Source organism: Myzus persicae, unplaced genomic scaffold, assembly GCF_001856785.1.
Source record: "Myzus persicae strain clone G006 unplaced genomic scaffold, MPER_G0061.0, whole genome shotgun sequence".
In the NCBI taxonomy this organism is placed as follows: domain Eukaryota; kingdom Metazoa; phylum Arthropoda; class Insecta; order Hemiptera; family Aphididae; genus Myzus; species Myzus persicae.
In genome coordinates, this window is record NW_019103958.1 from 1 (window position 1) to 14,127 (window position 14,127).

The 14,127-nt window shown below is 28.5% G+C and overlaps 1 protein-coding gene and 1 long non-coding RNA gene across 3 annotated transcripts; one reads left to right on the forward strand and one right to left on the reverse strand.

Annotated features, from left to right (window-relative positions):
- Nucleotides 1-54: 54 nt before the first annotated feature.
- LOC111036930 lies at nucleotides 55-5,220 on the reverse strand. Of its 2 annotated transcripts, none has more exons than XR_002604830.1 (4): nucleotides 4,731-5,220; nucleotides 4,211-4,318; nucleotides 1,638-1,836; nucleotides 55-820 (listed from the first exon to the last, which is right to left on the reverse strand). It is a non-coding gene; the product is annotated as an uncharacterized LOC111036930 (long non-coding RNA). The 2 variants fall into 2 exon arrangements; XR_002604831.1 differs by having other exon boundaries at nucleotides 4,207-4,318.
- Nucleotides 5,221-5,424: 204 nt separating this feature from the next.
- LOC111036929 (protein maelstrom homolog) lies at nucleotides 5,425-12,643 on the forward strand. The gene is made up of 3 exons (XM_022319223.1): nucleotides 5,425-5,644; nucleotides 10,468-11,070; nucleotides 11,145-12,643. The coding sequence occupies exons 2-3, from the start codon at nucleotides 10,470-10,472 to the stop codon at nucleotides 12,041-12,043; spliced, it is 1,500 nt and encodes a 499-aa protein (XP_022174915.1). The 5' UTR covers nucleotides 5,425-5,644; nucleotides 10,468-10,469; the 3' UTR covers nucleotides 12,044-12,643.
- The last annotated feature ends 1,484 nt before the right edge of the window (nucleotides 12,644-14,127 follow it).

Here is a 14,127-nt window from a genome sequence, read left to right on the forward strand (position 1 = left end):
TTTTTTTAAGGAATACCGTATTTTAAAATACATCATATAAATTTCAAAATATTCAAATACACAAATCAAATACAATAATATTTATAATATATTTTCAAAAAAAGTGCGGGAATATAATATAATATAACTAGAGAGCGCTAGTATTCTTGACACAGCAGCTGATTGTCTTAGCACTTTTAAGTTTCATTTTATAGACTGATAACCTGCTCCGTTCCGTATCCAGTATATCTTAATTCATGGTATACACTTATACAATGTTATACTTCAAACTAGTGTCAAAATACTAAACTATCTTTACATACTTTTTTAACTAACATCAAACAATTTGTACCCTTAAAAAAAATTTAATTTTCTTTTTGGAAGGCTAACTTAACATAGTTATCCGAATTTGTCATAATATAAACTCTGAAAGGCTATCCGATTAGTGATTATTGCCACCAAAAAATTAAATGAAATTTCATTCATATTTAGCACACAATTAGCATTAAGTTATTGAACATGCAAATCTTTTAATTTACATGACAACAAATAAATGGATATGTCGCCCTAAGCATATCAAACTAGCTCTAAAAGAAATAAAATCATTAAAAAAAAATTATCCTTTTATATTAAGTTTTTAAAATAAAAATGTAACAAATTAAATTTATATGTACATTTAAAGATGCAGGTTTAAATTGTTTACAGATTCATTATTTCTCATTCTTTTCAATTTTTGGAAGTAGATCATGGTGCAGTTCCCAGTTGTGATTGTTTCTTCAATCTTCTTACATACCTCAAGTAATGTCCAGCAGCATAGTGAACGATTGATATTAGAATGTACCTATTAAGATTAAATATGTTTAATGATGCTTATTGTGTGTAGTTAATTAAAAATAAATGTAATCGACATTTGGCCGAGGAACAGGAAAATGTAATAACAATTGTTTATATAGCCAATGCACAAAAACAAATCAAATAAATATTATGATAATATACATGCAATAAATATATAAGAAAATAAAAAAATTAGTTATTATTATTGTTCTTATTTTTCAAAATTATTTATAACGACAATAGTACTTTGTTATTTGTGCAGTTCTTTGAACACTTGGTATATTGGACAGAGCTAGGAGCAGTATTTAAAAAATTGTTTATTAGTTTAGGGACGTTAAATATGACATAAACATATTTGACGGCAGGAATATCACCCTCTACTTTAAAACAAATTAATAATAATTTAAGCCTTGCTACTCTTTGAAATGTATTTTTATCAATATTTTTAATAACATTCATTATATAAGAACGCACTGAGTACATAGTACTTCTATAAGTTTGGTGACACATACAATAGCAACAATATACCGTCTAACATAATAATATAGGTAATAAAAAAAATTTAAAACTAAAATGTACAATCATTTCTTCTTTTTCTGTAAATAGATAACATATTAAACTTAACCAGATGTGATACATCAAAATAGAAAAAAAAACAATCATATGTTTGTAATTTTTAAATTAAAAACTGCTAGCTGATGGAAAATACATTTTATACGGTGCGGAGCCAGGGTGATAACAAAGAAGTATTTTTTTAAGATTATCCTTAGCATTAAGCAATTTATCTTAACAGAGTTAGGAAAACAATTTTTTTTAATACTTACAGAAGTCGTTGATATCATCGTAAGAACACATTTCTAAAATTAAATTAGTGGTAGTCATTAATGTCACAGTTGATGTAGTTGTTTGAGCAATAGAAGCTAAACCTTGAAACAAAGATGTATTATCCAACCATGCAGCAACAATAACAACAGATTGATTTAGTGTACTTGGGTGTAGTTCTTTTTGAGACAGATGCACATTCTTATTAACAGACCACAAAATTGAGTTATGAAAATGTACAATATTAATAATTTATTATAATACAAAGGACTTAGTCTTATATTTTGGTATAAAACCATTGTTTGCCTCAAACACATTTTATCATAAGTATGACTTCAATTCAAGAGCCCATAAGGATTGATCATTTTAAGTATTTGAAGGTAAATTATGATTTTTAAAGCACAGGAAAAGTAACATAAGTAATTTACTTATCATTAACCTTATAAATTTATAAATAATGTACTTTATGAATAAATAACCTTAATACACAAAATAGGGACTTCATGCCACAATAATACTAAATATTGTCCTCTAAATAATAAAATATTTACTATATACCAAAAATAACTAATAATTCAAGTTCGGTATTTTTGATTAACTCATAAACTTAAAAATCAACAAATTGCTTTGCTAAAATAGTATACAATAATAATTATAAATTCTATTGTTTTGGTAGTATCATTGTGATGGAGGAAAATTACAAGTAAAAACTGTAAACAGTTGCATTTTACTGCTATTTACACAAAAATATAAGGTAACATTTATTATAGTAACATAATTATTCAAAACTCGATCTTGAATTTTTAAATAATACAATTATTTTTAACCCTCACCATATTTAGATTTTTATTAAACTTTTTTAGAGAATTTAACAAACCATTTAAAATAGTTGAAAAGTGGGTATATAATATCAATAGAATTCAGCATATTATGTATTTAAATTATCATCAATATTTTATAGTAAATTTAAATAAATTTCATGATGTATTGTTCTCCAAATATATTTCTAATCAATCCTCTCCTTCAACTCACAATCAAAATATTTATTTTATATTTTATATGTCAAACAAATTAAATCAATAAAAAATAGCGTTCAATAAATAAAAATAATTTAATTGGTATGCCAGGTTTTTATTTATTCATTAATGATAAGCTTTATTAAACTATACGAGTCCCTACAGAAATAAACATCCCATTTTTAAGCTGATAATTTTTTAAGTAACAAATTGATTATTCTTACATCTATAGTACTTTTGATAATGTTTTGATTGTAAACAAAAAATATGTAGAAACTCAAACTTTTTAAGAGAATATCATAAGGATTCTGTGGTTCCATTAGACCTTTAACATCTGAACAGTGTTGTTAGGGCATGACATATCTTCTTGAGCTAAATCCATTATTTTGTAAATGATCATTATTTATTACTTCTTGATCTGTACCATTCGCGGACAACCTTATACCATTTACTTAAGCACTCAATTCAACGCATTGTAAAATCTCTTTGTAAATAAATAGGATATTTTATTATTTTAACATAAATAATATGTGTTAAATCTTAAGATGCTTATTAAAAAGTATTTACATGTGATTAATAATTAGAAGCAATATTTAGGTCTAGAGTTTGAAATCACATATTTTAGAAGCATAAATTTTGTTTATACAATGGTTATATATTGAAATAGTTTAAAACAACTTAAAAATAATATTTTATTTAAATTTTTGCTTAAAACAAACAATGCTAGGTGTTAACAGTGTATAATACTTATTTATTATATTTAATATCTAACTATTGAAATAAAATTAAGTTTATAATAATACTATGAAACCAAGTTGGCACAATGCCAGTCCACAACCAAGAGATAGTATTATTAAACAAGCATACAAACAATACATTTCATCGAGTAACAGTACAAAAGAAAATGCATATACACGTGAGATCATGTACAAAGCTTGGCACCTTTTACAACAAATATACACAGCAAAATCTCAAATAAATAATGTGAGTGAATCAGAGTGAATGATTAAAATATGTAAGAAAACTGTGCTAAGTGGACAGCACACGGGCGTTTGTTGCCTCTGTCTTACAAATGTACAATATGGCAAATTTTACACTCACAATAATACATTTTACTCTGTTATTTCTAAAATTATAATGAATTGACCTCTTATAAAGTGCAAGGGCAAGAACATTATCTAGGAGGATTTCATTGATGTTATTATTTTTAAGTAAGTTATGACCATTTTTAAACTGTATATGTTTCGTAAATTACCTATGTAAGACAGAGACAACAAATGCCCATGTGGAGTTCTCTTAAGAATTAACTAATAATAGGTACACAACATAATGTTAACACTAATAATATCGTTAATATAAGGCATTATATAATATAAGAAAAATATTGAAAAATTAAATGATAGATCTAATTACTTTTTTCTTATTTTGTAAGCTTTTCCCTATTTCTTATATTTGAACTTTATTTAATACCTATTGATATTCGTCAAGCAATAAAAATGATTGAAGAAATATTTTAAAAGAATCAGAATTGTATAAAGAAAACATATGTACCTACTTACAACTAAAATTATTTGAATTATTTGAATTATTTGAATTATCTTGAGGGGGTTGAAATAAGCAACGTATCTTCGCCATCATCAATTTTTAAAATGTCTTCTCAGCAACACCTGAAAATGAATCAATTTGTTTATCAACTAAAATATCTTTCTTAATAGCTAGTAATAACAATAAAAAAGTAAATAAATAGGTGTTAAATATTCAACATTTTTTGTGTCAATACTACGATGAAAGGATCAGTGTTTCCTCCATTAAATAACAAAATTGAATAAGTTGAATTTATTACAAACAGATTAATCAAATCGTTATTTTTATTTCACGTAAATACAGTGCAATAATACATAATATTTTCATAATCGTTAAGAGGATGAAAAAAACTGTTATGAGCGGGTTAGAACCACTCGGGCTGTACAGTGATAGTAAGTAGTAGACAGACTAAAAATTGAAAAATACATATAGTTGAACATTAAGTGTGAAATTATTTCACTGAAATATCGTTTTTATTGTTCTAAAATAGCTTACACGAAAAAAGTTCTCGTCTCAAAATCCGTTGTTTTTAGGTGTTTCAAACTCGAATAATTTTTGTTCGTAGTTTCGATATTGAAAAAACGAAAACGACATCTCGCAGCCCAAATTCTCCTTTTGCGTGGTTACAATTTTGTCTCTCGGTATTACGACCGTATCCCTCTCGATTCCCTCCCTCGCAAAACGGTTCGAGTTTCGCCGTTTAAAGCCGTTCGACAGTGTCGTTACGAAAAACGTTGCCGAACCGTCGTGCACGCCGTGGTTGACCGCTGTGAGACAATTTGCACCGCGACAACGTCGTCGTTGTTTTTCGCCATGACATTATCATTGATAAGAAATCAACGATATATTTTGTACTGTGTCTCAATAATGATATTAATTCGTCGGCTCCGCGGCAAAACCTCGTAAGTTGCTCGTCACAAATCGTTGAGGAACAGCACGGAACTACGAGTTTTTGTTTTTGTGCATTGTCGTCTTATTAAAATGGAGGGAAAAATAACCATAACATTACCACGTCAAAATGTGCGGAAAAGTACAGTGCAACCAATAAGAGAGAGGAAAAATTATTTCATAATTTTCACTTACGAGGTGTTGCCGTGTGGCCGACGATACGTTTATTCGATTTTATTCGGTTTGAACGTCGCAAACACAATTTGGACGGTTAAAATGTTATGTTGACGCCTTGAAAACTGAAGACTGAACCCTTTTCCAGTTTCCGCGCTCTATTTGTCACCTCGTGAGCGCCCCGTTGATGTCGGCTGTCTAGTGTCCAGGGCTGTCCGCTACCGAAGAGTGCGTCGCCATATTATCGTTGTAACAAGGATTGAATTCACCAAACAGTAAACTTACAAGTCATAGCAGTCTATAATTTTTTGTTCATTACAAATAGCCCATCACCGGGAAGCCAACAGGTTAGTTTATTAAAACGTCTTGCTGAGCATTAGTTACCATGACCGTTAGTTTTAGTCATAGTGCTCGATTAGTATTTAGTAATTTATAGATCATTTTGTTTGTTCGACGTACATTACACTTGCAGGAGACGAACCCTTCCCTTTGCACTTTGTATGTACGTTTAATCTTATACTTATTGACAGAAACTCTATGTAGGTAGGTACGTAAACATTTAGAGGGTGATCATTACTCATGTAAAATTATGTAAACAGTCAAGTTTTACTACAACCGTGCAATTAAGCTTATTACTATAACTATGTTGTTTCCATACATGTATCCTATAAATGTGTATCTAAGCGGGACATCAGTATATAGCACTACTGAATACAGATTGCTTTGGTAATTTTTACGATATGTGATTTTACTCTCATTAATTAGAAACCTGTAGTGGTCTGACGACTACAGGTGCCGTTTGAGAGGAATAGGATGAGGTGTATTTTGATTTAATTTGCAACCCTGATGTAATGTGATGTAGTTTATTAATATTTAATAAAACAAATGCAATTTAAACTGTGGATTGTCTATTCTGTACTACCTAGAATATTCAGAGTGTTCATTAAATATCCTTTTGAATAGAATATTTTCTAAGTCCAAATAATTAACTCTTTGAAATTATTCTAAGACCAAATTAATACAATAAAAGAGTAGCGTGAAGGTGCTCTGGCTCGTCTGGTCAAATCACATCTAAATGTGGGCTGTTTGGGGCTCTCCTATATAGGCCTACCCTCTACTTCTCCTATCCCCCTTGATACGAGTATCGTTCCCACAGATGCTGTGGCTGCCAGCTATCGTACCAGGAAATACTAACGACCTACACCCCGATACGACTTTCCCGAGTGCGCATCCTGGGCGTCGCAATGTGTATGGTCAAATATCTATTATGTGGTATTCGTGATTACTATAACACGTCATACAACATTCATTATATTTAGTCATCCTCGTTATTTTATATTATTATTTCATATTCCTATAATGTCCATTATCCATTGTGTCTCCAAGAAACCATATATCAACCCTTTTCTTTACGTATTGTTTCACACGTCGCCTCCCTCATATATTTTGTATTACCTGTATCTGGTCTATACGCCGTGATTACCCCGTAATAACCTCTACCCAGGTGTCTAATGCAGGATGTTAGTCTATATCATTACTCCGTAATTGCCTCTTCCAAGGTCCAACGCAGGACGCCAATCCATAGCAAACCATAAAAACAGATTATTTTGCAATCATGTGTTTTAGGTATGTTTGACTGACGTGAGGAGGGAGAATGCTTTAAATTACAACATAATAACTTAAAATATTATTTTTTGTTTAAATATTTAAATTTTGTCCGAATTTGATCTGAATGTCTATTAAAAAAAATGTTTCTTAATTTTTAGATTTTTTGGTTACAGTAGGCATTATTTATGGATAACCTTGTATTAAGGTGATGTTACACAAGCATTTTGTTGCTCCATCTTACAAGTGCATAACATTGCAAATGTATGCTCAGCAGATCACATTTTGCATTGTTAGTTTAAAAATCAGAGTGAATCAATATATTATGAAACTTGATGGTAAGAACATCATATTTTGTGTTTTAACGTAAGTTTTTAGCAAGTTTAGCTTGTATAATATAGCTTAAATTAAAAATTATTATAACTCACTTAAAAACTGTATTATTGAAAAAAAACCTGCGTGGCTACATCTATAATATTCTTACCGAGATTCATGCCTTAAAGTTTCATAATACATTGATTCACTCTAATTTATAAATTAAACCCGACTAAACCCTAATCTCTTCCTAACCCCTAAAATGTATCTACAATAACCCAGCTCAGTCTTTTTTTCAAGAAATATATTCTACACTATAAATAGGTTATGTATTATTATACTCGTTATCTTAATAACTATAATATATTCTTAAAAACATTACTAAATTTATAGTCGTAATTTACCAACTTAAATTAAGAGTAAAATTTAGCCATGTTACAATATGTCACATGAACACTTTTAAAAGTAACAAAGTAAAAAATATAATTAATTTGGTCATTACATATTTTGTTAAAATATAAGATCAATCAAGTGAGCATTTTATTTCAATCTTTGAGATAACATTATTTATTTATATTTATAATACAGTTAAATATACCATGTATTTTTTTGCCTTAAAAAACAGTATGTACATACCCTTAAAACAGTTTTTACTTCAAGACAAACAACATAATATTATTATTCCATTTTTTTGTCATCCTTTTATTTAAAAAAAAAACTTTAAAAACTTTAAAATAAATAACATTCCAAAATATGAACATAAAATGAATATTTTAGTTATCTAATCATTAACTAGAATATTGTGTATCACAATACTTAATATTAATAGATACTTATAAGTCTGATCTGATGAGCTTAAATCTGCTAGGTTAGTTAAGCACTTGTAAGACGGAGAGAGGAAATGTTTATGTAGTGTCCTCTTAAATTTTCTATTGTAATTAGTCCATATTTATTTACAATTTTGACTAAATTTATCGAAATTCTAACTAGTAACACTTATAAAAATATTATGACTACCTATGTATTTTCATTATTTTTTAATAAGTAGCCATAAGTAATAAATTGTCCTTAAAATAAAATAAGTTAAATAAATGATTATTATTATAAAATAATTGTAGTTCATAAAATGCTTAACTGCTGTTAGTCTGTATGCAAGAAGCCTGAAATGCTGTTTTGAGAAATAATAAGTAGTTTGCAAACGTTCTACATCATTGCAAATAGCCTAGTCTTTTTGCAAAAAGACTAATTTTCCATATGGCCTACAACATATAAGAATAACTTATGAGGTAGCTTTATTAGATTTTTAATCTTTTTGGCCAAGCAAAAAACAATTTATTGATATTTATAGAAAAGAGCAAAAACAAATTTCATATGTCTAAATTACGTACTTAATTCAATGAATGTCAATATTAAAGAATTTTACCGTGCATAAAAAGTGCTTCTTTAAACATTTTGTGAAAATTTCAAATTTATTTGTTTTTAAATTATCTACAACAAAATAAAAAAATCGATTTTTTTGTTTTTCCAAATTATGAAAAGTACCTACTGGAAATTTTCAATTTTGACCTCCTCTAAGTATCAACTATCAAGGTGACTATTCCAAAAAAAGGACAGCACAAACATTTTTAGGTTATTACTTTAAATAATATCACTATTCTTTCAGTAATTATTTTACATTAGCGGTTAAAATAATTTTTCATTAGTTCTATATCTTAAGAGGATCGGTGGCGGTGACGACTGTCTTTGTCTAACACACGCGTTACATAAGAATTCAGAGGTGTTTTTTGGCAAACGATGAATGTTTTTTTATTTTTATTTTTTATTTATTTTTTATCGTTTTACTCAGAATATAAAATCAAAAATGTAGACTGACCGATCTCAAGTAGACTTGACGGCAAATTCAAATCTGTTTTCAGAATTCTTATCGCTTCACTTTATCAATTGGTATGATTGCCAAAAAACACCTGAATTCTTATGTTGCGCATGTGTTAGGCAAAGACAGTCGTCACCGCCACCAATCCCCTTAATGGTTTATGTGCTTCATTAAGCATTTACTGCTATACATACCTCTAGTGCTGCCTACTTTTTAATTATTCTAAGGAAAGTGCATTCAGACTTCAAAGATTCAAAGCATGTGCCTCTCCTCTTTGGCATTTAAAAAAAAAAATGTAACAACTAATAAAAATTAAAAGAAAGAAGAGAATACATGCACAGTGATAGTATAATTAATGAACAAGACCACAATGCCAATACAGTGAATTGTGTGCGTATGTTATAACATGTCCACGTGGTCGTTTGAATTATTGATTAAACAAACCAATATAATATTAAATAATATTATAATATAATATGTCATGTTATTTTATTTATTTTGTTCAGTATTTTTCTGCAATAATTAATAAACATTGATACAATTGCAAGTATTATTGGTCAGACGAGTTGAATTATTAAGTTTGCCAGTTGTGTGGCCACATAATTTTAATCAAATCACACCGAATCATACTAGTTTACTCTCTAGTATATAACATATCAGATCGTATCAGATGCTTATCACTGACAATTGTACATAGCTAATCGACACTCACTCGACAAAAACTGTTATGTTTTATAACATCGGTTTCTAATTTTAATAGAAAATTATTTTATACAATATTATTTTGCATTTGTTTCATAAATTGAATTTTTTTCATTTTAATATGGAGATTACGGGATTACAATGATCCCACCTTCTAAAAACAGGACAAAAAGCGTCTCCTTTGAAGTTTGTTAGGACAAGAAGGATAAAAAAAACTACAATCCAGTTTTATGCGGGATGTTAGATCACCCTAACTAGGTCTAATTTTTTATAAAGGTTAAGTTTATAAGTTAAAGGTCGAAACATTTTTTCTACTATAAATCGTATGTATACTTACGGTAAAACATTTCCATAGTCAATTTTAGTACTTGGGAGAGGTTAATAAAGTGGTTTTCAAACTTGTATTATACACAACACACCGTACTCTTTAAAAAATTTCACTGCACACTGACCTTTTTTTATATGAAAAATTCAATACAATCGGTAATTTATAGATAAAACCGCTGCACACTTAGTGAAGGTGTGCTGCGGCACCCAGTTTGAAAACCACTGTGTTAATACTACCATGTTTAACCTTGAGAAAATTAGATAAACCTATAGATAAAATTAAGAATACATATTTTAACATGAAATTGATTGATTATTTACTAATATTTATGCATTTATTTTTCCTAGAAATGGCTCCTAAGAAGAAACCTCTCAATGGGTATGCATTGTTCATGATGGAGACTCGACAGAAATTAATGAGTGAAGGAAATAAACTAAGCATGGCTGATATGTCTGAGTATTGCCAAAAGGATTGGGAAAATATGTCTCAAGAAATGAAAGAAAAATATAAAATGAAAGGTAAACAAATGAAATATGAAGGAAAAGTAGCCAAATATACTTCGATTGGTGAAAATATAGAAGATGTTCGTAGAGAATCAGATGAAAAGAAATCACAAACAGATGCTATGTACACATATATAGATGTATTGCTTGACATGCAACCAGCCAGCCATTATCTTCCCAAGCAAAAATTCATTTTAATTCATATAAACTCTTATTCGTGTGAGAAAGAAGGATTTTATTTTCCTGCCGAGATATCCATGGCCGAGTTTTCTTTAGAAAAAGGCTTGATACGCATGTTTCATCAGTTAATTGGATTCGATAAAGTCAGAACAAATGCTCCAGAAGCTCCTACAGCAGATATTAATAGTCATGCTGCTAACAATCATAAAATCAACGTATTTACAGTGTTACCCAATAATTATACAGAATTATTACTAAAAATGATTGGTAAGTATTAATAATAAAAATCATTAAATTTTTTTTTTTTCAAATTAATGTTGAAATGTATGTTAATTATTTAGGTTTTATCATGAACAAAGATGTCGATGAAACTGTTCTAGATGACTTAACATTGGACATGCCTCCAGTCTATACTGCACATACACCTATTGGAAATGAACTAATGATTACTAGTGCAAGTTTATTTAAGTTATTTGAAAGTGCAGTAAGGGATGCTGAAAGAAGTGATTTCAATAATATTATTAGAGTTTACCATTTGGATAAACTATTCATGAATCTGAAAAATGCATGCTTTAAAGTTAAACATCCAGGTAAAGTTGAGTTGGCTTTACCTTCTGTTGCTATGGCTACTGATGCCTTATCAAAAGATGTATTAACTGTAATGAAAACAGTTGGTTGTGATTTTCATGAAAAACTTGATGACATTCATGTTTGTAGTAGCTATTATGTATGCAAGTGGATACACATTCTATCAGCTCATTGTTGTCGCTATTTTGACATACAACTTGTACCTGGTTGTCATTTTGCTTTTGATTTATCTAAAACAGACAGTTCAGTTGAAGAACGTTTTGGTAAAATGAATATTTCTAAATGTTCTGTTGATTGTTCCAATAATAATAATAATATAAATAAACCGATCACTGTAGCAGACAACCGCGCTTTTCCACCACTTGGAGGTGAATTTTCAGCTGTTATTCAAAAACCCATTAGGAATGTGCCTGAATATGAATCAAATAAAAACAGCAAAATTACAACAGATGATAAGGACAACTATCTTCAACTTGGTGATTTGAAAAATATTCAAAAAGATGCTCCTGTACCTGTTGTGAACCGCTGGCAAGAAAATGCAGGTCGTGGCAGAGGTGTTATAGGTCAAATCCGAAGTAATAACCAAAACCAATTAAATGAAAGCCCGAAGCAACCATCCAAGGGAAGAGGATTTATTGGTAGAAGTAAATAGACAGTGTAGACAAAATAGTTATGACTACATTTTTAGTGTCCAACTTTATTCAAAAAGACATTTTTTTTTAATTTTTAAATATTAAATATCATTAATTTCTGTTATTTTAAACCAGTTAGTGGTTTAATTCAATAATGATGAAGAAGCTCGTACAAAAAAATGTATTGAAAGTCAACAAAAATAAAATTTATTATTATTAATAAACCGTATTGCAAATCAATTGTCTAATATCAAGGTAAATTGTCTAGAAACCTGTGAAAACCTCTAAAAATATGAATTTAATTTTCAAATAAAATGTATTATTTCTAATCTGAGGTGATGGTTGGAAGTGGTGTGAGTGGTAACTTTGTTATGAAGAGGCCTGACTTCATATGGTAAGTTCCAAAGACTAAAATTATCTGTTTTTGTCAATAATAAAATGAATCCAACCTTCCTTATGCCGTAATGTTTGAATTCAAATATTTAAATCCTTAATTATAAAATGTTCATTAAATGGTTACATGATATATACATGGTATATATTATTTGGTTTGTATGTTTTAGATTTCAGTTATAAAGTTTGTTAATAATTGTATCAATAAAATACATATGTAATATAAATGAATGAATCATTTTTTATAGCCGTAATGAAGTTTACACAGATGTATTTTAATTACATAAGATATTGTTATTACTTTTACACTGTTTTGTCTATCACTAAAAATAAAATCCTTATTTTGATGTAGGAGAGTTTTGAACAATGATAATAAGATGAATAGAATGATAAATGATAGTTATAATAGATATTAATTAATTATAAAATAAAATATACAGTTTATAATGTTTCAGTGAATAGTATATTTTAAAATATATATACATATAGATTATACCATTGATAAAATTGATTTTATATAACTAGTCGTTCATTGTTCAATTACCATAATATTATCTTTACAATCCACTCAAAAATTACAGATTTATGATAGTTATTTATTTGAGTATCAAACTTTTTGTATAATCTTGGCCTATTATTCGATATCTGTTATAATATTTTGATGTGTTTTTTTGTAGAAATATCATATTATTTTTATTAGGGTAATTACATTATAATATGGCATAGGTATTTGCATGTTGGGGCATGTGCTTTTAAAATAGAAAAGTTTGGTGATGTTCTTGTAATATTTGAAAAAGTTACAAAGACCGTTTTTTATTATTTAATGTTAATAGTTATTATTTGAGAACCATGCAATTATTTTTTTTAAATAGTTTTCTGCTCTTTGTATTGCTGAGTCTCAAGAGTCCCCAGTCATAATCATTGCCGAATCATCTGCATGGAAGTATAGACTAGTCTAGGTATAGACAGTCCTATGACATAACTATATTCCACGGTATATAATAACGGTGATAGTCTTCTAAATAACATTTAAATAATTTCAAACTTATTTTTTAAAATTAATTTGATCTACACAATTAATTGAATTATTATAATATACTGATTTGAATGCTTTATTTAAATCCATTAATATACCAAATGTTTTTTTTTAGAATCCATTGCCTGTAGAACTAAATGAGTTAAGCTACTGATAGCACCTTCAGTGTTATGTCCTTTTCTCAAGCCAAATTGAGTTAGAGGTAGGATTTGATTTTCCTATAATTGACTTATTTACTATAGTTAAAATTTGTCTTAATTTAATTACTTGTTCAAATATTTAAAAAAAAGTTGTCAAGAGACTTATCGGTCAATACATTGTTGCTTAATTTGGATTACCTTTTTTAAGATTGGTGCTATCATTATTTTGAAACAATTTAATACTATTCCTGTTATATTCCCTGAATATATTCCCATTATTTATATTTTGTTGTTTATTATAATATTTACTATGATGGCTCTAGCACCCTGTCATCTAGTAATTTAATCATGTCTGTGGGAATATGAGTATGTTCCAGAGCCGTGCCTCCTTTTAAGAGTGTTACTATGTTTTTATTTCTTTTGTATATTTTTTCTTATGTATTATGTATAGAATTGGTGTATTATTGGTGAATTGTTATTGTCTAGACTATTTTCGGTTATGTTACTATAAATATTTGTGTTTTTTGTGGTTGTA